The sequence below is a fragment of the Microcaecilia unicolor genome, chromosome 3 (assembly GCF_901765095.1).
Source record: "Microcaecilia unicolor chromosome 3, aMicUni1.1, whole genome shotgun sequence".
Classification (NCBI taxonomy): domain Eukaryota; kingdom Metazoa; phylum Chordata; class Amphibia; order Gymnophiona; family Siphonopidae; genus Microcaecilia; species Microcaecilia unicolor.
This window is the reverse complement of record NC_044033.1, coordinates 32,729,549-32,755,749: the sequence shown is the minus strand read 5'-3', so window position 1 is coordinate 32,755,749 and position 26,201 is coordinate 32,729,549. Positions and strand designations below refer to the sequence as shown.

General features: G+C 43.0%; 1 protein-coding gene across 1 annotated transcript; it reads left to right on the top strand.

Annotated features, from left to right (window-relative positions):
• Positions 1-973: 973 nt before the first annotated feature.
• MCFD2 (multiple coagulation factor deficiency 2) lies at positions 974-25,728 on the top strand. The gene is given in 5 exon segments (XM_030195818.1): positions 974-993; positions 12,892-13,062; positions 17,218-17,377; positions 24,917-24,947; positions 24,950-25,728. Coding segments are annotated over 4 exon segments (444 nt in total). The 5' UTR covers positions 974-993; positions 12,892-12,904; the 3' UTR covers positions 25,045-25,728.
• The last annotated feature ends 473 nt before the right edge of the window (positions 25,729-26,201 follow it).

Here is a 26,201-nt window from a genome sequence, read left to right as displayed (position 1 = left end):
AAGAGCTTACAATCTAATAGACAAAAAATAAATAAAGTAATCAAATCAATTAATGTGAATGGGAAGGAAGAGAGGAGGGTAGGTGGAGGCGAGTGGTTACAAGTGGTTACGAGTCAAAAGCAATGTTAAAGAGGTGGGCTTTTAGTCTAGATTTAAAGGTGGCCAAGGATGGGGCAAGACGTAGGGGCTCAGGAAGTTTATTCCAGGCGTAGGGTGCAGCGAGAGGTTAAGATATGAAACTGCCCCTAACCCGCATTTTCAACCTGTGGAAATCGAGGATTTTTAGAATTGGATTTAAAAAAAAAAAAAAAAAAGCCTCTACTGTCCCAGCTTCTGGCAGTAGTAGGAAGCTGGTGGAGCCAGCAGCAGTGAGCCTCTGTCAGGTTCAGCAGCCGATACACGGAGCATCTTCATTTGTCCCTCGTTCTGAAGATGTCCTGATTCCTAACCTTAGCCTGGAGGAAGAGTATTCATGGTAGAAAAGTGTGTCTACACAAAGCCCTTCATGTGGTGGCCTAGCAACTGGTGATTCTCTTCCCATGTGCCAGGGTAGCTGCTGTCACCCGGGACCACTTCTGCTGCTGTGGAATTAGTGCTGATTTCAAAGCCTGTATGTTTTCCTCTGTTCCTTTGTACTCCTAAGGGAACACAGCTATGGACTGAGGATCTGCCTTTGTGCTATACTGCCACCTTGCAGCTTATCTGACTGCCATGGTTGTTGAATCTTCCTGAGTGCCCAACTCCTTCACAGAGTGTTTTCTCATCTGTTTCAAACTGCTGCAGCAAGGTAGTGGCTGCTGGGCTCTGGCAGAAAGCCCAGGAATTGTGCAAGCACTCAAGAGTACATAAATTCTGATAACCCGCATGATCTCTGAGACTGGGCATGCTGCTCTTGTGTTTTCTGCATGTTAACGTTTGATAATCTCATTTCACTTTGATGGCGTTGCAGGCTGCTTCGCCATTTCCTCCTGAGCAGTGTCTGAAAGGAAGAGGGTTGGTTTAGAAATGTATTTTTAAAATATTTCAGATTTTAAAAACAGACAAAACAGAACCCACAGAGTGCTTTAGAAATCTACAAGATGCTATTCCGTTTCTATAATCTTCAAGTTCACGGTACTGCCAGTGAATTGTGTTTAGAGACAGCCAGTGGGATTAATGACACAGGAGTCAGAGTGGGACATTTTTCCGTCATTGGTCAGAAGATAAAGTACCTTGTTATTGGGAGGTGAAAAGTGAACCCACCATCAAGAAAATTCAGACACATAAGTCAAGTGTGTTTATAGAGTTTTAAAAAGCACTCCCTTAGGATACTTTTATGCGTAGAAATGGTTTATGCGGTCTCGTCAGTTCCCTTCACTTTTGTGTGTTCCACTCCTCTGAACTGACGTGAAAACAATTCTCCCATATTTTTAAAATAATTTCCCTCTTTTTTTTGTCTCCAGTTTTTTGTCCATTGCCTAAAAATAAATATATATATTTTTTTTCATTTGTCTTTTGTGTCTGTGGAGACCCCCCCCCCCCCCCCAAGTCTGGTTTCATGATGTGGAAGAAGAATCCAGAAAGTACACTGATCAAGGCTGAAGCTGTTTTGATCCAGCTGGACCTTTTGACTGTTTCATACCATGCACTATAATCTTTTGTTTACTCAAATTCGAGTTAGGAATTAATTGGAGGGGAGCTTTGACTTGCTTTATCTCCTATTTTCTGAGTGAGAACACTACACTGAAAAGTTCCTTTTTCACAGCTTCTCCTTAGCGATATGTGTAGGGGTCTGTTTAATCTCTCTATCTATTCAATTTGTCACCATTAGGTAAGAGAATCAAGGAATTTAATGTGCAGTTCTGTTTTTCATGGATTAGTGGCCTTTGTACCTAAAGAGTACAGTGTAGCATTAACAAATTTTAATCAACGACTGGAGGCTATTTAAACATAGGCTGAAATTAAACCTGGATAAATATATATACAGTGCAATCTGCTTAAGTGCAAGGGTCTGGGACCAAAGAAATGCATGCAGTTAACCGAAGCGTGCACTTAACCGTTGTGACCCAAAGAAGCTTGACATCTGATAAACATATGTACAGTACTGTTTATTATACATACAGTATACAGTCTCCGTTAACTGACGTTAAGCTTGCTTGAAGTAATAAGTTATAGTCCTCTGTACATAGACTACGTCTGCCAGACGGTAAAAACTGTCATAGCACTGACATCCAGTGGCCTCCAGATAGGCCCACACGGTGTTGAGACTCTCCAGTGCTCTTGCAAAAGTGACAGGAGGAGATTGTTGAATTTCATCAGCATGTGCCTCGATGCTCATTTCATCCTCTGTTTCATCATCAGCCGTTGTTGCTTTCGTGTAGGTGCATATCTCGACATCAGTGCTGACGTCAGCTGTTTGTAGATCGTAATCAACAGCTACGTAGAGATGAAACTCCTCTTCAGTAACACCGGCTGGGATGTCAATACCTGTTCATCTGACGCGTTTGCAACAGATGCATCTGTTTCATCCCTCTCCACATCCTTAACAAAGCTTGCCTGCTTGTAGCAGTTCACAATGGTTGCCTGTGTAACATGATTCTACTACTACTTAACATTTCTAGAGCGCTACTAGGGTTACACAACGCTGTACAATTTAACAAAGAGAGACAGTCCCTGCTCAAAGAGCTTAACAATCTAATAGACAAGTGAACGGTCGGTCCGATAGGGGCAGTCAAATTGGGGCAGTCTGGATTCACTGAACGGTAAGGGTTAGGTGCCGAACGCAGCATTGAAGAGGTGGGCTTTAAGCAATGACTTGAAGACGGGCAGGGAGGGGGCTTGGCGTAAGGGTTCAGGAAGGTTGTTCCAACCATAGGGTGAGGCGAGGCAGAATGAGCGGAGCCTGGAGTTGGCGGTGGTGGAGAAGGGTACTGAGAGGAGGGATTTATCCTGTGAACGGAGGTTACGGGCGGGAACATAAGGGGAGATGAGGGTAGAAAGATAGTGAGGGGCAGCAGACTGAGTGCATTTGTAGGTAAGAAGGAGAAGCTTGAATTGAATGCGGTATCTGATCGGAAGCCAGTGAAGTGACCTGAGGAGAGGGGTGATATGAGTATATCGGTTCTGGTGGAATATGAGACGTGCAGCAGAGTTCTGAACAGATTGAAGGGGGGATAGATGGCTAAGTGGGAGGCCGGTGAGGAGTAAGTTGCAGTAGTCAAGGCGAGAGGTAATGAGAGCGTGGACGAGAGTTTGGGTGGTGTTTTCAGAGAGGCTTCTTTCTGCATATGAAGGGAATCCAACAGTGATAGACTACAAGCCAATTCAACAGCACGTTTATCTTGCCAGTCTGGTCATCTATAACGCTCATCAGACGACCTAGCACAAGAGCCCGATAATGTTGTTTGAAATTGGCTATTATGCCCTGATCCATAGGTTGGATCAGAGAGGTAGTGTTTGGTGGCAGGAAGACTGCCTTGACGTTAGCCTGACATCATTCCTGTGTGCAGCACAATTATCACAAAGCAACAAAATCTGACGCTTTTGTGCCTGCATTCTAGTGTCTAACTTCTTTAGCCACTGCTTCCAAATTTCCCCAGTCAGGCATGAATTTACGTTAGCCTCGTATGACACAGGAAGTTGCTTAACTTTCTTGAAGCAACGGGGCTGTTTGCTCTTTCCAATGATGAGGGGTTGCAACTTCTCACTCCCATCCATATTGCAGCAAAGGGAGGATTGTCAGTCGGTCCTTCAACGTTTTACCTCCAGTAGTTTCGGCATGTTTGAATGCAAGTGTTCCATCAGGAATCGCTCGCCAGTAGAGACCGTTTTCATCAGCATTGAAAATGTCACGAGGTGCAAATTCATTCAAGATGGTAGGAAGAACTGAAACAACCCAATTTTCAGCACCAAAGTCATCAGCGTCTTGTTTCTCACCATGCTGTTTCTTGAATTTTATGCTGTTCCTCTCCTTCCATCTTTCCAACCATCCAACAGTGTCTTTGAATTCAGTTAGTCCAAGACTTTCAGCTAGCTGGTTAGCTTTCTCCATAACCAGTGGACCACTGACAGGAAACTGTCTGCTCCTGACTCGAGAAAACCACCGAAGAGGAGCATCTTCTACCTCCTCAGCTTTTCCCGCCCATTTTCGTTTCCGTTGTGGATTTGTATTGTTTTGCCAGTCTTCCAGAAGCTGGTCTTTCTGCTTCAAGACACGTGAAGTTTGACTGGGATTGACACCATATTCTTTAGCAATAGATGCTTGACTTTGTTTTCTAATTTTTTAAGAACTTCTATTCGTTCAGCCAGTGTTAGTCTTACAGTTCTGCCGCGACGACGACCCCAGTGTACACTCTAACAACATTCTTTTGCTTATTCTGCCTGTGGCAGTTAAAGCGGCGGTAAATTTGAAATCTCGGTTGTCATGCGCCAATCGGCTTCCATATTCCATGCGCGCGCTTATGCGGAGTCTTTCCTGCAGAGGAGTGGTCTTGAACCATGCATGTAAGCGAATCTTGCACTTATCGGTGGTGCGCTAAACTGAAGTTTGTCCCCATAGAAATTGATGGTGCCAAAAACGGGACTGAGTGCGGCATGCAGTTAAACAGAGCATTCGCTTATCCGACGCGCACTTAAATGGAGTGCACTGTATGTGTATATATGTGTGTGTATATATATCTATATATAGTTTTCAGGGTGGAAAAATTCCCTGACATTCCATTCAGTTATTGCAGGCAGTTCATGGAGATACATAATACAAATGAACATTAATTATAAATTTTATCTGTTGGCTTGCCAATTTCGGGAACAGATCCATTCCTACATTACTGCCTTTATGACCCATTTGTAAAGTCTCTATTTTGGAGAAGGATTTGACTATTACTGTGCATGCTTTGGTGACCAATATGTTAGATTTTGTAATTCACTTGCTCAAGGAGTAACTAAAGTGTGGAGTGTGGATGAAACATCCCTTAACTCCTATAAAATGATGTCAGCAAGACTGGTGAGCAGGATACAAAAACATGATCTTATTACTCCTGTTTTGTGTAATTGGAGTTAATTGGCTGCCAGAGTTAATTTTAAAAAGCTCTTTCATGGTATATATATAGGTGCCCAGAGGGGACAGAGTAACAGAATATTCAGGGCGATCATTATGCTCTTTTCAGCTGCATTTGCTGAGACTGTTACCTCTAATAGTTAATTATTTGACCTCTGGAGCAGGAATTCTCAAAACAGTCCTTGGGACAGACCTAGCTAGTCCAGGTTTCAGGATATTCACAATGAACATGCATCCAAGAAATATGCATGCATTACTTCTATTCTATGCAAGGCTTTCTTATGCATATTCATCATCAATGGCCTGAAAACCTGACTGGCAAGTTGTCTTGAGGACTGAGTTGAGAACTCCTATACTAGAGGGAGGTCTTTGGAAATCAGCTTTAAAAAAGATTTGAGGGGGGAGAGCCATTACTTACTTTTTTAAGGAAATGATTGAAGGCCTGGGTGTGTGTTTCTTTGTTTTGTTCGTTTTTTGTTCAAGGGTTTTAAAGTAACAAGGTAAATGACGGCAGATAAAGACCTATACGGTCCATCCAGTCTGCCCAACTGCGGTCCATCCAGTCTGCCCAAAAGTATTTCCATGTAACTTCTTCGAGTGTCCCCATGTCTTTCTACTACTGGAATGAGTAAAATATTGATTTACTTTTACCCACTACTCAGGATTTTGTAGACCTCAATCATTATCTCCCCTCATCCGTCTCTTTTCCAAGCTGAAGAGCCCTAACCTCTAGCCTTCCCTCATACAAGAGGAGTTCCATCCCCTTTATTATTTTGGTCGCTCTTCTTTGAGCCTTTTCTAATTCCGCTATATCTTTTTTTGAGATATGGTGACCAGAACTGAATACTCAAGGTGCGAACGCCCCATGGAGCGATACAGTTCTGGTCGCCATATCTCAAAAAAGATATAGCGGAATTAGAAAAGGTTCAAAGAAGAGCAATCAAAGTGATAAAGGGGGATGGAACTCCTCTCGTGAGGAAAAGCTAAAGAGGTTAGGGCTGTTCAACTTGGAAAAGAGGCGGATGTGACAAGATATGATTGAGGTCCTCACAATCCAGAGTGTTGTAGAACGAGTAGAAGTAAATCGATTTTTTTTTTTTTTTTTTTTTTTTTACTCATTCTAAAAGTACAAAGAGTAGGTGACACTCAAGGAAGTTACATGGAAATATGTTTAAAACAAATAGGAGGAAATATTTTTTCACTGAATGAATTGTTAAGCTCTGGAACTCTTTACCGGAGGATGTAGTAACAGCGTTTAGTGTTTAAAACAAATAGGAGGAAATATTTTTTCGCTGAATGAATTGTTAAGCTCTGGAACTCTTTACCGGCGGATGTAGTAACAGCGGTTAGTGTATCGGGGTTTAAAAAAAGGTTTGAACAAGTTTCTGGAGGAAAAGTCCATAGTCTGCTATTGACATGGGAAGCAACTGCTTGCCCTGGGATTGATAGTAGTGTTGCCACGATTTGGGTTTCCGCCAGTTACTTGTGAACTGGCTTTTTTACTATTGGAAACAGGATACTGGGCTAGATGGACCATTGGTCTGACGCAGTATGGTAACCCTTATGTTTTTATGTATTTATTTATTTGCTGCATTTGTATCCCACATTTCCCCACCTATTTGCAGTTTCAATGTGGCTTACATAGCACCTCGCCAGTTCCGGTATGACAGGTACATAGTGATATCATGGTAGAGATCATGTGTGACAGACATATTATGGAATCGGAAAGGAAAGGAGGAACAGTTATGTTATGTTCATTTCGAGTATTAGATTCGTTGTGTTGCAGGGTTCAGGCATTTAAGTTGGATCATTCGGATATGCCTTTTTGAACCGGTAAGTTTTTAGTGGCTTCCAAAAGTTCGATAGGTCTTGCGTTGTTTTCACAGCGTTTGGTAGTGCATTCCATAGTTGCATGCTTATATAGGAGAAGCTGGATGAATAGATTGATTTGTATTTGTATAAGCCTTTACCTTATGATCATCTTCCCCCAGTGGCTTTATGTTCTTAAGCATATCCCCATATGGATGACAAAACATGATTTGCGGACCCTGCATTGCAATTTAACACAATTTTGCTGGAGAGGGAAGAAACCTAAAATTAAACTAGACTTTTGGGGGCTGGGCTAGGGGTGGTTGGGTGAGGGATTCGGAGGAGTATAGAATGAAACCTATTTTTGCCCTTACATTCCCCACTACCTGTTGCATGCTACAAGTGGTAAGCTGAACTCCGGTGCTTGGACACCATGTCCTCTTGAAACCCATGCAGACTGTTTGGCAAACTCTTCTACCCTTATTTTCCCAGGAATGCACCTAAACTGATCTATTGCCTATTGTGGGGAATTGATATTTCACTCCAGGACTGGAGAATGCTGGATAATGCCATATTTCAGCACTGGGCCACTCCTTTTATCTGTAGCTGATCTCCTTAATATATAGATGGTAAACTCAAATCATTTCCTGAACTTCAACAGACCTTGGGTATTCCTAGCACAGACGTATTTGCATATTCACAAATAGCATATTATGTTAATACCCTTTTGAAAGGCCCTTGCCGTAGAGGTCTTAGACGCTTTCTTTGCTCACTCTGGGAATCTGCAGGTGAAGAATTATGATACTGTCATAGCTAAATGGAATGAAGAATTGGGGATTTGTTTAAAAGGGACAGATTTGTATGCTGCCATAATGCAAATTCCAGCTAAGATTCATAATGCCATGCATCGGGAATGCCAGTTTCGCATACTTACCAGAGCATATTTTTCCCAGAAACAGACATTTTATGTTGGTTGTGTAACTTTTTTTTTTTGTCGTTGTTGTTACATTTGTACCCCGCGCTTTCCCATTCATGGCAGGCTCAATGCGGCGGGCAATGGAGGGTTAGGTGACTTGCCCAGAGTCACAAGGAGCTGCCTGTGCCGGGAATCGAACTCAGTTCCTCAGTTCCCCAGGACCAAAGTCCACCACCCTAACCACTAGGCCACTCCTCCTCTGTTGCTACTATTTGAGATTCTACATGGAATGTTGCTATTCCAACATTCCATGTAGAAGTCAACCCTTGCAGATCACCAATGTGGCCGCGCAGGCTTCTGTTTCTGTGAGTCTGACGTATGTGCAGGACTCAGACTCACAGAAGCAGAAGCCTGCGCAGCCTTCTACATGGAATGTTGCTAGTGGAATAGCAACATTCCATGTAGAATCTCCAATAGTAGCAACATTCCATGTAGAATCTCCAATTGTATCTATTTTATTTTTGTTACATTTGTACCCTGCGCTTTCCCGCTCAATGCGGCTTACATGGGGCAATGGAGGGTTAGGTGACTTGCCCAGAGTCACAAGGAGCTGCCTGTGCCTGAAGTGGGAATCGAACTCAGTTCCTCAGTTCCCCAGGACCAAAGTCCACCACCCTAACCACTAGGCCACTCCTCCACTCCCTTCTGCACTTTGCTCTAAATGTGGTGTCTGTGATAATACCCTGTCTGTCTCGTTCTTTTTGACAATATTCATTGGTACAAAGATGCTGGAACAGGCTGTTACATTTTCTAGAATTGATATTAGGAAAGGCTATTATACCATCTCCAGTGGCGATCATGTTTGGTAAAATGGAGCCCTGTGGCTCTCTTACTAGATGGGAATGACTCCTGATTTATAAAACTTGTGTTATTGGCAAAAAATGCATCCTGCAACATTGGACGTTGGATCACATACCTACCTTTTGGCAATGGAAGAGTCTCTTTCATAATTTAATGGTGATGGAATCCCGTGATGCCTGTCTACTGTGACTCTGGGCAAGTCACTTAACCCTCCATTGCCCCATGTAAGCCGCATTGAGCCCGCTATGAGTTGGAAAGAGCAGGGTACAAATGTAACAAAAATAAAATAGATACTATTGGAGATTCTACATGGAATGTTGCTACTATTGGACATTCTACATGGAATGTTGCTATTCCACTAGCAACATTCCATGTAGAAGGCTGCGCAGGCTTCTGTTTCTGTGAGTCTGACGTCCAGCACGTATGTGCAGGACGTCAGACTCACAGAAGCAGAAGCCTGCGCGGCCACATTGGTGATCTGCAAGGGCCGACTTCTACATTGCCCCATGTAAGCCACACTGAGCCTGCCATGAGTTGGAAAGCGCGGGGTACAAATGTAACAAAAATAAAATTAAAAAAATAAATAATCAAGATACGTTTGTGGAACATTTGGGGACTTTATCTTCAACATCTGCCATCTCAGGCATGTAGCCTAATTCTTAATGAGTTGAACTTGCGGTGGTGACTCATAAGGCCATACTGTTATGAGATCTTACATTCTGATAAAGACAAGACAGGGAGTGATGGGGTGGGAGGAGGATTTGGGAACTGGGGGTATATTCTACCATATTCATGTATCTTGGTAGAGCATCATAAACAACCAGGCTCTCCACCTACCTTTTGATTTGTTGACATTTCGTGCACCTTGTTATTGTTGGTCTGTTTGCATTAGCTGTTTTATATATGAAAATTAAAAATATTTAAACTGCTAAGCAGCATTAACACAATAATATGCATTAAAACCATTTTAGATTTACATTTCCTGAGGCTATTCTTGCATGGGATAATCTGATGGCTCTTGGCAGTGGCTTTAAGGCATTGGTGTAAAATACTCTGGTGTCAATTATTTTATTGTTACGTTTTATTTGATTTTATAGTAGGGTGATTATTATAAAAGCTAATAATTCATTGCTGTTTGTTGTGTACCACTATAGGCAGTTTTGACCAGAAAGGTAAAATAGAAAGCCGATAAATAGATATGCAATGGTGTGGAGGAGTGGCCTAGTGGTTAGGGTGGTGGACTTTGGTCCTGAGGAACTGAGTTCGATTCCCGGCACAGGCAGCTCCTTGTGACTCTGGGCAAGTCACTTAACCCTCCATTGCCCCATGTAAGCCGCATTGAGCCTGCCATGAGTGGGAAAGCGCGGGGTACAAATGTAACAAAAATAAAATAGATACTATTGGAGATTCTACATGGAATGTTGCTACTATTGGAGATTCTACATGGAATGTTGCTATTCCATGCAGAAGGCTGCACAGGCTTCTGTTTCTGTGAGTCTGACGTCCTGCACGTACGTGCAGGACGTCAGACTCGCAGAAGCCTGCGCGGCCACATTGGTGATCTGCAAGGGCCGACTTCTACATGGAATGTTGCTAGTGGAATAGCTCAAATAGTAGCAACAGTGGAGGAGTGGCCTAGTGGTTAGGGTGGTGGACTTTGGGCCTGAGGAACTGAGGTCGATTCCTGGCACAGGCAGCTCCTTGTGACTCTGGGCAAGTCACTTAACCCTCCATTGCCCCATGTAAGCCGCATTGAGCCTGCCATGAGTGGGAAAGCGCGGGGTACAAATGTAACAAAAATAAAATAGATACTATTGGAGATTCTACATGGAATGTTGCTACTATTGGAGATTCTACATGGAATGTTGCTATTCCATGCAGAAGGCTGCACAGGCTTCTGTTTCTGTGAGTCTGACGTCCTGCACATACGTGCAGGACGTCAGACTCGCAGAAGCCTGCGCGGCCACATTGGTGATCTGCAAGGGCCGACTTCTACATGGAATGTTGCTAGTGGAATAGCTCAAATAGTAGCAACAGTGGAGGAGTGGCCTAGTGGTTAGGGTGGTGGACTTTGGGCCTGAGGAACTGAGGTCGATTCCCGGCACAGGCAGCTCCTTGTGACTCTGGGCAAGTCACTTAACCCTCCATTGCCCCATGTAAGCCGCATTGAGCCTGCCATGAGTGGGAAAGCACAGGGTACAAATGTAACAAAAATAAAATAGATACTATTGGCGATTCTACATGGAATGTTGCTATTCCACTAGCAACATTCCATGTAGAAGGCTGCGCAGGCTTCTGTTTCTGTGAGTCTGACGTCCTGCACGTACATGCAGGACGTCAGACTCACAGAAGCAGAAGCCTGCGCGGCCACATTGGTGATCTGCAAAGGCCAACTTCTACATGGAATGTTGCTAGTGGAATATTCCATGTAGAATCTCAAATAGTAGCAACAGTGGAGGAGTGGCCTAGCGGTTAGGGTGGTGGACTTTGGTCCTGAGGAACTGAGTTCGATTCCCACTTCAGGCACAGGCAGCTCCTTGTGACTCTGGGCAAGTCACTTAACCCTCCATTGCCCCATGTAAGCCGCATTGAGCCTGCCATGAGTAGGAAAGCGTGGGTACAAATGTAACAAAAATAAAATAGATACTATTGGAGATTCTACATGGAATGTTGCTAGTGGAATAGCAACATTCCATGTAGAATCTCCAATAGTAGCAACAGTGGAGGAGTGGCCTACTGGTTAGGGTGGTGGACTTTGGTCCTGGGGAACTGAGTTCGATTCCCACCTCAGGCACAGGCAGCTCCTTGTGACTCTGGGCAAGTCACTTAACCCTCCATTGCCCCATGTAAGCCGCATTGAGCCTGCCATGAGTGGGAAAGCGCAGGGTACAAATGTAACAAAAAAAAATTATTTTCCTTCCATTGCTGTGTTTTTTTTCTTGCACAAACATATACCATCATTGTGGAGTTAACACACAACTGCACCCTGCTATAATAAATACCTGTCATTTACAGTTTAATTTCTGTCATCTGCTGAACATTTTCCCTGTAAAACATGTATAAGTACTTCTCAAAACAAATAAGAAAAAGGTTGATCATATCCCATCACATAACCCTCCTCTTTAAGGCTGCTCATTGGCTTCCGTTACCCGTTGGATTGCCTATAAAATTCTGTTAACTGTATTCCAGACTCATCAATCCAACAATCCACTTTTCTAGCCACATATTTTGATTTTATACTGTCCTGCATGGGAATGTAGGTCTTCAAAGCAGAACCACTTAGTCGTTCCCAACTTTTCACCAAACTAGATACGTTTGTACCCATGATTCCATTTTCTCTGTTTCAGGCCCCAGCCTTTGGAATGCACTTCCAAAATACCTTAAATTGGAGATATCCATAGACAGGTTTATGAAGGGCTTCAAGACTCATCTCTCTGTAGAAGTCTTCGATAATTGGGACTAATTCTTTTATTATTTTTATTTTATTTTTGTTACATTTGTATCCTACGCTTTCCCACTCATGGCAGGCTCAATGCGGCTTATATGGGGCAATGGAGGGTTAAGTGACTTGCCCAGAGTCACAAGGAGCTGCCTGTGCCTGAAGTGGGAATCGAACTCAGTTCCTCAGTTCCTCAGGACCAAAGTCCACCACCCTAACCACTAGACCACTGTTGCTACTATTTGAGATTCTACACAGAATGTTGCTATTCCACTAGCAACATTCCATGTAGAAGTCGGCCCTTGCAGATCACCAATGTGGCCGCGCAGGCTTCTGCTTCTGTGAGTCTGACGTCCTGCACGTACGTGCAGGACGTCAGACTCACAGAAACAGAAGCTTGCGCAGCCTTCTACATGGAAGGTTGCTAGTGGAATAGCAACATTCCATGTAGAATGTCCAATAGTAGCAACATTCCATGTAGAATCTCCAATAGTATCTATTTTATTTTTGTTACATTTGTACCCTGCGCTTTCCCACTCATGGCAGGCTCAATACGGCTTACATGGGGCAATGGAGGGTTAAGTGACTTGCCCAGAGTCACAAGGAGCTGCCTGTGCCGGGAATCGAACTCAGTTCCCCAGGACCAGAGTCCACCACCCTACCATCCCTTATGAGGTTTCTTGCCTTTCTCAAAACTTTGCTAGCTTGAGATGCTAAAACCAATCATGATATCCTGTAACCTGTTTCCACTTAGGAAAGTTGGTTCATTTGTTTCTCCCTGCCTTTTGTGTTTTGCTCATTGTTTTTCATGATTCTTTTTTTCTTTCTCAGGCTCTTAAAGATCATGGTAGCCCACAGGATTTGTGAAGTCTGTTTGCTGTGCTTGCTACTGTCTCTATTGTGGCTCCGTTCAACCTTTGCCCAGGATCACCTGCATGTTAAGGTGGAAGAAGGGAATCGCGCAAATGTTCACTTTGACAAGAATATGGTACAAGACAAAGAGTATGTAACGTTTCTTCTGCCAATGAGAAGTGGGCTGGTACAGTATGATAATTATATTATACTAGTAAAACAGGCCCGTTTCTGACACAAATGAAACAGGTGCTAGCAAGGTTTTCCACAGAGTGTGTATGTTTGAGAGAGAGAGAGAGAGAGAGTGTGTGAGAGATGGAGTGTAAGTGAGAGAGAATGAGTGAGAGAGAGACGAACAGAGTGTGTGTGTGTTTGTGTCAGAGAGAGAGTGTGTGAAAGTGAGTGTGTGAGAGAGACAGAGTGAGTGTGTGTGTGTGGGGCTCCGAGTTCCAGGCCCCCCTTCCGTCCGAGGTGCAGGCCCCCCTCCCTCCCTCTCCTCTCCCTCTCTCTCCTCCCCTCTGAGTTCTTGGTCCCCCCTTCCCTCTGAGTTCCATGCCCCCCTTTCCTCAGAGTGTGTATGTTTGAGAGAGAGTGTGTGGGTGAGAGATGGAGTGTGTATGTGTGAGAGAGAGAGAGACAGAGTGTGTGTTTGTGTCAGAGTGTGTGAGAGAGAGTGTAAGAGACAGAGAGTGAGTGTGTGAGAGAGTGAAGCCTTCAAGCCTTTTGAAGCATTCGTGCGCTCTGTAAGGCTCCATCTCCTCAACTGACGACACATAGTTCTGGAACGTTGCAGGAACGCTTCAAGGCTTGAAGACTTCACTTTCTCGGCTTCAGAATGTTGGAGGTGCGTTTTATTATATAGGATGTTTTAATGTGTAAGCTGCTTTGGATGACTTTTCAGTTGGTAAGGTGACATATAATTTTCCAAATAAGTGACTATCTATTTGAATTCTAGCCATCAGAAAAAGAAAACTAAACCTATTAACTAAGCAGCCAGGACTGTGTGCGTGCACACAGCCTTGGGTAGTGGAAACCTTTGAAAGCATCTTTTTAGGTTGTTCAGTAGTTTTAAAATGATACCTATTATCCCATTTTATAAGTCTTGCATTTTAAACAGTAGTACTCTTTGTTTACTTACTTTACCACATTTTGACATGCCAAACCAAAAAACTTGAGACGATCTACAAAGAAAAAAAAAACCACATACCGTGTATACTTGTGTGTAAGTTAAGGGCAGTTTTAGGACTAAAAAAAAAATGCTGTGACCCATATTGCTTCCTCTCCACCTCTGGATCCAATGTTATGCTCGCGGTGTCTCTCTCTCACTCTCCCCTTCCTTTGCCAAACCCACCAACCCTCCCCCCATTCCCATAGTCCACAGCTTCACAGATTTCAACAGTGGTCAGAAAAGACAAAGCTAGAAGGAAAAAAACCTAATCATCCAATTTCAGTATTTATTATTAATTTATATTCTGACTAAACACTAGGTGGATTATAATAAAAACACCCATAAAAATTATATATATTTATCCTTCACTGACAAGTCTTCAACTCAGTTTTATTCACCACTCTCTCAATCTAAACTTTGGCAAGCTCACTGAAGCAGAATGTCCTAGAGAAATATTTTCACAAATAATGCACCCTTCCTGTCCAAGGAGAATGTTTTATTCAGGAATTAGTGTCTCTCAGCACCCACACACACTCCTGATTTACGTTTTTTTTGTGTGTTTTTGGTTTTAAAAAAATATCAGTTTTACTTGCCAACTCTCCACACCAACCAGGGTGGTGGACTTTGGTCCTGAGGAACTGAGTTCGATTCCCACTTCAGGCACAGGCAGCTTCTTGTGACTCTGGGCAAGTCACTTAACCCTCCATTACCCCATGTAAGCCACATTGAGCCTGCCATGAGTGGGAAAGCACGGGGTACAAATGTAACAAAAATAAAATAGATACTATTGGACATTCTACATGGAATGTTGCTACTATTGGACATTCTACATGGAATGTTGCTATTCCACTAGCAACATTCCATGTAGAAGCCTGCGCGGCCACATTGGTGATCTGCAAGGGCCGACTTCTACATGGAATGTTGGAATAGCAACATTCCATGTAGAATCTCAAATAGTAGCAACAGGGGAGGAGTTGCCTAGTGGTTAGGGTGGTGGACTTTGGTCCTGGGGAACTGAGGAGCTGAGTTCAATTCCCTCTTCAGGCACAGGCAGCTCCTTGTGACTCTGGGCAAGTCACTTAACCCTCCATTGCCCCATGTAAGCCGCATTGAGCCTGCCATGAGTGGGAAAGCGCAGGGTACAAATGTAACAAAAATAAAATAGATACTATTGGAGATTCTACATGGAATGTTGCTATTCCACTAAACATTCCATGTAGAAGGCTGCGCAGGCTTCTGTTTCTGTGAGTCTGACGTCCTGCACGTACGTGCAGGACGTCAGACTCACAGAAGCAGAAGCCTGCGCGGCCACATTGGTGATCTGCAAGGGCCGACTTCCACATGCAATGTTGCTAGTGGAATAGACATTCCATGTAGAATCTCAGATAGCAACAGTGGAGGAGTGGCCTAGTGGTTAGGGTGGTGGACTTTGGTCCTGGGGAACTGAGGAACTGAGTTCGATTCCCGGCACAGGCAGCTCCTTGTGACTCTGGGCAAGTCACTTAACCCTCCATTGCCCCATGTAAGCCGCATTGAGCCTGCCATGAGTGGGAAAGCGCGGGGTACAAATGTAACAAAAATAAATAAACCATCTCGGCTAAAATTCTTCTTTGGCTGATAGCTCAAGCAGTACGTTCAATCCGTGGCTTTTAGCTGTCTCCAGGTCAGCTGATAATTGTCATGCATACTACCTTGCAGGTATGCCCTCCTCTCAGTATATAAGCTCTGCACAAACTTTAAATCGGCCAGAACATTTACAAATTTTAAACAATCATACTTTTTTATTTTTACCACTCCCCAGTCTTACTTGCATACCTCCTCCAAACCTGCTCGCTTTAATTTGAACACTGTCCAGGCTCACCCTGAATTAAGAGTGCTTCCTACACCAGGGACATATATAGCACTAGCTCTGTTGTTTAAAGCAGAGTTTCCCCAAATCGGTCCTGGAGTACCCCCTTGCCAGTCAGATTTTTTTTTTTTTTTTAAGGACATCCACAATAAATATGCGTGAAAGATATTTGCATATAATGGAGGCATTTCATGCATATTCATTGTGAATATCCTGAAAACTTGACTGGCAAGCGGGTACTCTGGGACCGACTTAGGGAAACACTGTCTGAAGTAACTTCAGCACAGCCATTGTTTACCATGTCTCCACGAAACTAACGATAGCAAGTACTATGGCACTGAGAATGACCCGTAGATAAGATGACCCTGGTTTATTGATGGAATTTTGAAGTCAGAATTTCTTTACCTATAGACCAGTGGCGTAGCGAGGGGGGCTGCCACCCGGGGCGGGGCGGTTCGCCATTGCACCCCCCCCCCCGGGTGCAGCACAATGACATACCCCCCCTCGGCGCATCGACACCCCCCCCCCCGACCCAGTACCCACCCTCTTCCGTCCAACCAGCTCCCTACCTTTAAAATAATATCGGAATCCGAAGCGAGGCGCAGCGCCTCGCGCCTGCATGTAAAAGAAATGTGCACCGTCTCTTCGGGCCTTCCCTCGCTCTGTCTGTCCCACTCTCCGCTGACGCAACTTCCTATTTCCGCAAGGGCGGGACAGACAGAGTGAGAGAAGGCCCGATGAGACGCTGCACATTTCTTTTACGTGCAGGCGTGAGGTGCTTTGCTTCGGATTCCGATATTTTTTTTTAAAAGGTAGGGGGAGCTGGTTGGATGGAGGACGGTGGGCACTGGGGGGGGGGGTGTCGATGCGCCAAGGGGGGGGGGGGGGCTGGCAGGGAGCACTGCCCCTCCCGCCCCCCCCCCCCCTTGCTATGCCACTGCTATAGACCCCCAACCACCTTCCCCCATTATCTCAGTGATTTACTAAACCTTAAAAACTCTCTTATATAACTAGATTTTCAAGTTACCCTTAAAGTTTGGAAAATGTGCCTGGGAATGCAGTTCCAAAGCGAGATCCATTCCAAAGCTTTGGCCTCATTAACCTAACATCTTTGAAGCCATCGTTTTCAAAAAGAATATTAGGAGGAATTGTCAATAAAGCACGTATACATTTCTTGTTTTTGCTGCATTTACATGTTCTAGTAATACTTGGTAGCACTGTTATATTAAAAATGTTAAATCTGATTCCCGCGAAGTCCAGTTTGATTGTTGATTTTCTTGTTTTCTAGCCATATTATGGAACATTTAGAAGGTGTCATTGAAAAACCAGAAGCTGAGATGAGCTCACAAGAATTGCAGCTCCACTATTTTAAAATGCACGATTATGATGGCAATAATTTGCTGGATGGTTTGGAACTTGCCACAGCAATCTCCCACGTGCACAGACAGGTGAGCCACAAGTCCTTGTGTTTTGGGTCTCATTCGAAAAAATGGTTCCATCTGGTGCGTATCCACTGGGTACAGGGGATAGCAACCAGACCAAATGTTTTGGGTCTGACCATGTCTGTTAATTCAGAATGTTAAATGGTGGTTCCAAGAGACTGTTACAGTAGCCAATATTAAAAAAAAAAAAACAACAACAACAAAAAACAAAGCAAACAAAACCCTCCCAAGCCAAATATGACTGAAGAATCTGTGTTCTAGCATTTGTAAAGTCCAAAACCAGACCTCAACAGTTTTCCTGTTTCTTTTTGCCATGCACAAAGTCACCAAAAGTAGCATCCAGTTGCTGTATTCCAGTTGGCTTCCTATTGTGTGTTTTTATTTTGAAAGTATTACATTTTTAAAGTATACAAGGATCCCGGTGATATATGGTGATAAATCATTTGTATGAAGAAAATAAAATGGCGTTGGTTAAGACCTAAAGTATGCAAGAAATGCAGATACACAGCCAAACACTGATAAAATAGCCAAATAACCTTAGAAGGGGAAGGATAAGTGCCAACTTTTCAAATGTTAAAACACAGATTGACGATAATATTCACAAGAACATCTGTCATAGGGCCCCCGTTTGCTAAGCTGTGCTAAGGCGCACTGAGTGGAGGAGTGGCCTAGTGGTTAGGGTGGTGGACTTTGGTCCTGGGGAACTGAGGAACTGAGTTCGATTCCCACTTCAGGCACAGGCAGCTCCTTGTGACTCTGGGCAAGTCACTTAACCCTCCATTGCCCCATGTAAGCCGCATGAGCCTGCCATGAGTGGGAAAGCGCGGGGTACAAATGTAACAAAAATAAAATAGATACTATTGGAGATTCTACATGGAATGTTGCTACTATTGGACATTCTACACGGAATGTTGCTGTTCCACTAACAACATTCCATGTAGAAGGCTGCGCAGGCTTCTGTTTCTGTGAGTCTGACGTCCTGCACGTATGTGCAGGACGTCAGACTCACAGAAGCAGAAGCCTGCGCAGCCACATTGGTGATCTGCAAGGGCCAACTTCTACATGGAATGTTGCTAGTGGAATAGCAACATTCCATGTAGACTCTCAAATAGTATCAACAGTGGGGAGTGGCCTAGTGGTTAGGGTGGTGGACTTTGGTTCTGAGGAACTGAGTTCAATTCCCACCTCAGGCACAGGCAGCTCCTTGTGACTCTGGGCAAGTCACTTAACTCTCCATTGCCCCATGTAAGCCGCATTGAGCCTGCCATGAGTGGGAAAGCGTGGGGTACAAATGTAACAAAAAAACCCCCAAAAAACGCTAAAGACACCCATAGGAATATATGGGGGTGTCTAGCGTTTACCGCGCATTAATTTTATGCATGCCGCAAAACACTAGCGCGTCTTAGTAAACAAGGCCCGGTTTCTTTCTAGATTATTGGTAGCATGGATGCCAGCTTGCATTTATCAATTCAGCTCTAATATATATATATACAGTGGCCTGATATTTAAAAGCTGCTGTCAGGATAGATCCTGCAGGTGGGAATTATCTGGATGGTGCCACTGAATCATTGCTCACTGCCCCAGCATTGGTATTCCCAGCGGTTTATCCAGATAATGGCGATTTCAATCCACTGGCAAGATAAGTCAGGACAGCAAGGGCCATCCTAAGGTATTCTGACAGTGGCCATCCTAAGTTATTCTGACAGTGGACTAAATATCACTGTTGAGTATCCAAATTTTTTTTTTTAACTGCATTGCCCAGTGTTTAACAAAAAAAAAAAAAAAAATTTATATATATATATATATATATACTGTATATATAAATTTTTTTTTTGTTACATTTGTACCCCGCACTTTCTCACTCATGGCAGCCTCAATGCGGCTTACATGGGGCAATGGAGGGTTAAGTGACTTGCCCAGAGTCACAAGAGCTGCCTGTGCCTGAAGTGGAAATCGAGCTCAGTTCCTCCGTTCCCCAGGACCAAAGTCCACCTCCCTAACCACTAGGCCACTCCTCCACTCAGACTCTCCGACTGCAGATTTTACTTCATACACTTTTGAAAAAAGCTAAAAAGTTCAGTTGAATGGCAAAATTAAATTGAAATCTTTGTAAACTGCCATTCATTCAAGGCAGCAAAGGGGCCCTGTTACTACAGTGTGTTAAAAATGGACACAGCACATTTTAATGTGGAGCTTTCCTGAAGCACATAATTAATGTCAGAAAAATAAGGCCTTTTTTTGTTTTGTTTTGTTTATTTTCAGGTCGTGCGCTAATGTTGTCATTAACACGTGGCTACAGTAAATAACGCGGGAGCACTTACGTCCTCCTAGGACATGCCAGGAGCTCCCACGTTCAGTACATGGTACCTGAATAATGCAGAATTATCATAACATGCTATGTGAATAACATTTCTGTGCCCATGGCACATCCCCTCAGAAAATATGCTTTTGGAGAATAGATAATGTGTGCTTAGCGTGCAGGAAATGGTAAATTACTGGAAATTGATTTAACAATTTCATGGTAAACATTTTCCCACTTAACAACTTTTAGTAAAAGGGGCCCCAAAGATAAAATAAGTAAATAAAACGATATACCACTTATATTTTAGTGTATTTTTGCTGTATGAAACTGTAATACAGTACTAATAAAGTACCCCAAAAATGTCATAAAGTACTTAGGTAAATCAACTTAGAGACCTTAAATATTAGGGTGGGGACTATTTACCAGTATATAAAACTTCCGTCCCAGACCTCCAGTTTTTATCTACCACAGTTCAATTTCAATACACTCTTATTTGTTCATTCAGTTTTTCGGGGATCATCAGATTATTCCTTCAGCAGCTCCCATACTTAGGACCATGTTTACTAAGCAGCGTTATAGGTGCGTTAACATTTTTAACGTGCATTAACCACGCACGTGCCTACAATAGCCCTATCAGTGCCTACATGGTTATTGCGCGTGCTAAGTGTAGGCACGCTAAAAACACTAACGCACCTTAGTAAACAGGGCCCCTAATTCCAAATTTCCAGATCTTCACCCAGATTAAGGGTCCTTTTTTAAGGTACGCTAACAGATTTAGCATACACTAAATGCCAAGAAGCCATTGGGTATAAAATGTGCTTCTTAGCATTTAGTGTGCACTAAATCCGTTGGTGCACCTTAGTAAACCCCTAAGTAATTTGAGAGAAGAACTAGGAACTTCAGGATTTTTTTTTTTTAAATATATGTATATCCAGGGCTTTTTTTGAGGGGGTACTTGGGGGTACTGAGTACCGGCACCTTTTCCATTTTCTTCTAAAATTGACCCATGGACCCAAGTTTTAATGAAAGAGCTCAGGTTCTACACACAAACTGCCTTGTCATAGATTCTGTGACTGGTTGCAGGGGACCTGGCTATTGTGGGGTGGGTCCCTCAGTGATCACACCACCCTGGAAGGGTGGCCTAGCATTGAGTACCGACACCTTTTTTGCTGGACAAAATGCACTGTATATATCAAATAGGATTTTAATCTTTAACTAAATCGGTGGTTCCTTAGCATATGCAGCAGATGAATCCAAGAACTGGTGGTGGATAGTTCTTGGATTCATCTGCTGCTACTAAAGGAAAGAAAATTATCAGCAGGTAAGGCATAATTTTACCTTAGGGATCACCTGGCCATTCAGGTTTTCAGGATATTTGCAATGAATATGCATGAGGGAGATTTGCATGTACTGTCTAGAGAATCTAATCTGCGTATCCAAAAAGTTTCCCTTTGCTTTAAACAACTTACTCTGTCACCTCCTCTCATGTTGGCTTGAACAGTGTTAAAGTAGTGTCAACGCAGTTGTTCAAAAGTATGTTTTAGTTTATGCAATGTTGCACCATAAGTTTCTGTGTTCTCGCCTTTTGAAATTAGATTTAAATCGCACATGAGTTGTCTCAAGCAATGAGTGGTCATACCCACATACAATTTGACGTGGGCATTCAACTTTGTAAATGACAAATTTTGTTTTACGTGTTGTGAAAAACCTCAAAAAAATATAATTTTCCATTATTCGGATTTCTGACTACTTTATTTTGAACTATTAAAGCACAAATCTGACAAGAACCACATTTGTAATGACTTATGATTCTATCTATATTTTTGTAACCAACTGAGGGACTTACAATCTTCTGTAAATTGCAACTCCTGGAGAAAACAGCCCTTAAGTTAACATTCTTAAATCACTGGATGTAATTGCATAATCTCCCAGTTTTCTTCAGAATTTGTACCAATTCTCTACTATCACTAAAATATTACAAAACACAGGTCATGATGTCATCTTCCTCAACAGATGTTTTTGTACTGTGTAACAACAGATCCCGATTATTGTATTTTGCCCTTTTGTAAGCTTTTTAAAAAATACTGGTCTAGGATATCCTCTTGCTTTAAACTTATCCGTCAAGTACCTAGCCTGTTTCTTAAAAACTTTTGTCCTCTGAACAGTTTCTCCTTACACCTAACAACTGTGAAAAAGAAAGTCTGTCCTTGAGATTTTTGGGGTGACAACTACTGTATTCCAACAGTGTGTTTCTATCTGTGGACTTAGTATAAACGTCTGTTAAGAACATTTTATTCTTCTGTGTTACCTTAACATCCAAAAAAGTGATATTATCAGGAAAGGTATGGAAAACAGGTGTGAGGATGTTATAATGCCGTTGTATCGCTCCATGGTGCGACCGCACCTTGAGTATTGTGTTCAATTCTGGTCGCTGCATCTCAAGAAAGATATAGTAGAATTAGAAAAGGTGCAGCGAAGGGCGACTAAAATGATAGCGGGGATGGACGACTTCCCTATGAAGAAAGACTAAGGAGGCTAGGGCTATACAGCTTGGAGAAGAGACGGCTGAGGGGACATGATAGAGGTATATAAAATAATGAGTGGAGTGGAACAGGTGGATGTGAAGCGTCTGTTCACGCTTTCCAAAAATACTAGGACTAGGGGGCATGCGATGAAACTACAGTGTAGTAAATTTAAAACAAATCGGAGAAAATTTTTCTTCACCCAACGTGTAATTAAACTCTGGAATTCGTTGCCGGAGAAAGTGGTGAAGGCGGTTAGCTTAGCAGAGTTTAAAAAGGGGTTGGTCGGTTTCCTAAAGGACAAGTCCATAAACCGCTACTAAACGGACTTGGAAAACTCCAAAATTCCAGGAATAAAATGTATAGAATGTTTGTACGTTGGTAAGCTTGCCAGGTGCCCTTGGCCTGGATTGGCCGCTGTCGTGGACAGGATGCTGGGCTCGATGGACCCTGGGTCTTTTCCCAGTATGGCATTACTTATGTACTTATGTCATAGGAACATGACATTGTAAAATTAAGATGCTCATTACATGAATTTAACCAATGGGTGAAGGAGCTTAGATCATTTTTCATTGCCAGTCCAAAGGATGAAAATGTTGTTATGTACCTACGCCAACTGAAAAATGCAAAGGGAGTGCAAGAAAACTAATCTTGTTTAAACTTAGATAAATGGTGCAAAGGTTGCTGCCATTGCAACTGTTTATTTTCTCAGAATCTGCCTTTGCTAATCAGGCAGCGGAAGCAGTGGCCCGTCATCTCTCTGGGCAAAGTTACATATGCCCTCCAAATATCTAGCTTTCCCCTACCTTGAATCTGCTCATGGCAGTTCGGTACAGATTCAGCCGTAGCTAAGTCTGTATTTAAAGAGGAACCCAGTTTTAATTAGTTAAAAGATATAGTTTATTAGTATTAATTAGCATTGATACATTACCCAATAATGAGGATACCAGCAATTCAGTCAATCATACAGTGGAACAGAATCACACGACACATCAGCTCTCGATGGTACTCTTGTCTCTCTCCTCCATCAGCATCTGCCTCTGTATCTGCGTCTGTCTCTCTCTCTCTGTCTCTCCTTCTGCTCTTACACTTCTCGGGGTGCTTCCTTTATACTGTCTCAACCCAATGGATTCCAATGGGATCCAGCTTTGTCAGCAGAACTTGCTATCCCTTATCAGTTGATAAGGAACCGATAAGGGTGACTTCATTAGGTCCCAGGTTCCAACTATACACAAAAGGGGTGCAAAGCACAGGTGGCGAGATGACTTCATCGGTCACTCTGCTCTTCTCAGCTATTCTCAGCTCCCCCCTCCCTCTGAGTACTCTCTAACTACGTACATCTACCCCCTTATCTACTTTCATTAACCCAAAACATCGTTCATGACTCTTCACCGATGCCAGTCCCAGGCATGTTTATAAGAGCAAAGGACCCCCTCCCATGCCAGCTCCCTGAGAACTCTGTTCAGCTTGCTGCAGAAAAATGTATTTTGTATCAGAGATGACTTTGGATTTTTAAGAGAAGCCCAGCTCTTATTATGAGCCATTTGCTTGTAGAGGCCTAGCTCTTTAGCCTGAGCCATTGACCTGTATTTTACTGAGAGCAAGGGCGGCCATATTATACACAACGCCTGGATTTGTAAGTATTATTGTTCTACAAAAAAAGAAAAATTCTCTTTCATTGCTAATTTTGCCCAGTTTCAACAAAAATTTCGATGGTGCTTGATGTGGTCATGATCTAAACTCTAAAGCCAAAAAGATGACATCTAAAGCCTCATCTTGCGGTATGGAGGTGTTGTAGCGCTATAGAAATAAGAAGTATAGTATACAGAGGCAACCTCGTGGGATAACAAACTACAAAAACGCTTATACCAAAATTACATAGACCCCTGTTTATTAAGCCACTCTATCATTAGCGCGCACTAAACTAAAAACGTTAGCACGCCTACAGACAACCAGAGGACAATCTCTAGAAAATGTAATTCCGGTTAGATTTTCCTTCAACAGAAAATGTGCGGTTTAAAGCTGCTTTTTCTCAATCATTTTTTTTTCTTAGCTGTTCGCTATTGGAATAATCTTCCTTCGAATAACACTTGCTGGGAGTTTTACAAAGCCTTAAAAACATGTTTGTTTGTTAGGCCTGGTTCCTCAGTTCCCCAGGACCAAAGTCCACCACCCTAACCACTAGGCCACTCCTCCACTGTTGCTACTATTCCACTAGCAACATTCCATGTAGAAGTCGGCCCTTGCAGATCACCAGTGTGGCCACGCAGGCTTCTGCTTCTCACGTATGTTGCTAGTGGAATAGCAACATTCCATGTAGAATCTCCAATAGTAGCAACATTCCATGTAGAATCTCCAATAGTATCTATTTTATTTTGTTACATTTGTACCCTGCGCTTTCCCCTCAGGGCAGGCTCAATGCAGCTACATGGGGCAATGGAGGGTTAAGTGATTTATAATCTGTGAATTCTGGAATAATTTAATATTCACTAAATAGCTCAGCAATGTTTCAATACCATGTGTGGAAGCTAAAAGAGGTAAACTTTTTTTTTTTTTTTTTGGGGGGGGGGGGGGGGGCTAAAAATCTCAAATGCCATATCCTGTGGTCAAGGGGCCACATTTGGCTCTTGAGTTGCACATTAGATGCTCTGATTAGATAATTGCTGTGCAATGTTGAGCATGTTCCTTTATAATGTTTTTTGCCTTTTGTTTTTTTTGTAGGAGGTTGGTGAGCATTTAGAAGCAATGAAGAAGAGCTTATTGGCTTAATAGATGGTGTTTTAAAAGATGATGATAAAAATAATGACGGCTACATTGACTATGCTGAGTTTGCAAAATCATTAGAATAAAATTACTTTGGAATTTCTCTAGTTTATGGCAATACGATCCAGTACAATGTGAATTCTTACTCCAAATAATGTTGTGCTATAATATACTTTTTTGACGTTGTCAAGGGATACATTGAAGCTCACTGCTGTGCTTTAAAATACATGTGCACGTTTATTTCAAAATGAATCGGCTGTGAGGAAGGCTTGTTACTGTACTGGGGTTTTATCTGGCTCTGTGTGACACTGTTCACAGAAAACTGGCCACAAATTTGTCCACAAAACCTCTTTTTTTTTCCACAAGTTTTTGTCATAGAATTTACTAGAAAAATCTTTGATGAAACAAGTGAAGATTTGCCTTTTCCACTGCATTTGTAAACACCCGGGTCGTTGCATTTTTCTCTTGAAATTGTCCCATGAGCTCTGATGCATATCTCACAAATGAAAATATTCCCAAATTGAAAGGATTGTATTCGCACATTCAAGAGCGTGTGCCTCTGCCTCAGAGAGGTGGAAATTTAAACATGATTGGTGCTTAGGCTACTCACTGTATTGAGGACCTCTTCATTTGAGCTGACATTATGTATTTTGGGGTGCATAGTACAGAGTGCAACTTTCTGGTAGCTATACTGGTTCTGAAAAAAACAACTAGTTTTTCAATTTGTGGTTCCTATTTTTTTTTGGGGGGGGGGGGGGGGGGGGTTCCGACAAGAAATATAGATTAAAAGATAATGTATGACATAAGCTTTTGAGTTCATTTAAATTCCTTCTTTAGATGTATACATGCTGGCAAATCCTATATAATAATTCTCACCTCCAACGTTCTGTGCTTGGGACCGTGGATCCCTGGAGGTGGTCTGCTAGGCAAACACGCACTGACGTCATGACAGCTGATTCCAAGGCAAGGGGAGTAGGGAAACACGCAGTGTGTTTCCCTACTCCTCCCCCTGCCTAGGAATCAGCTGTCACCTCCCCCCCCCCCCCCCCCGTGCCAGCGAAAACCGACATCAGACGCATGCAGAGAAACTTGCAGAGAAGATGATTGAGGAAGCAACGCGAAGGGCACAACAGCACTTCGGCTGTCGGGGGTTTGGGTCCCCCGTCAGCACAGGTAGTCCACAACGGCGGCAGGGGGCGGTTTTCGCCGGCACGGGGGGGGGGGGGGGGGGGGTTGACAGGGT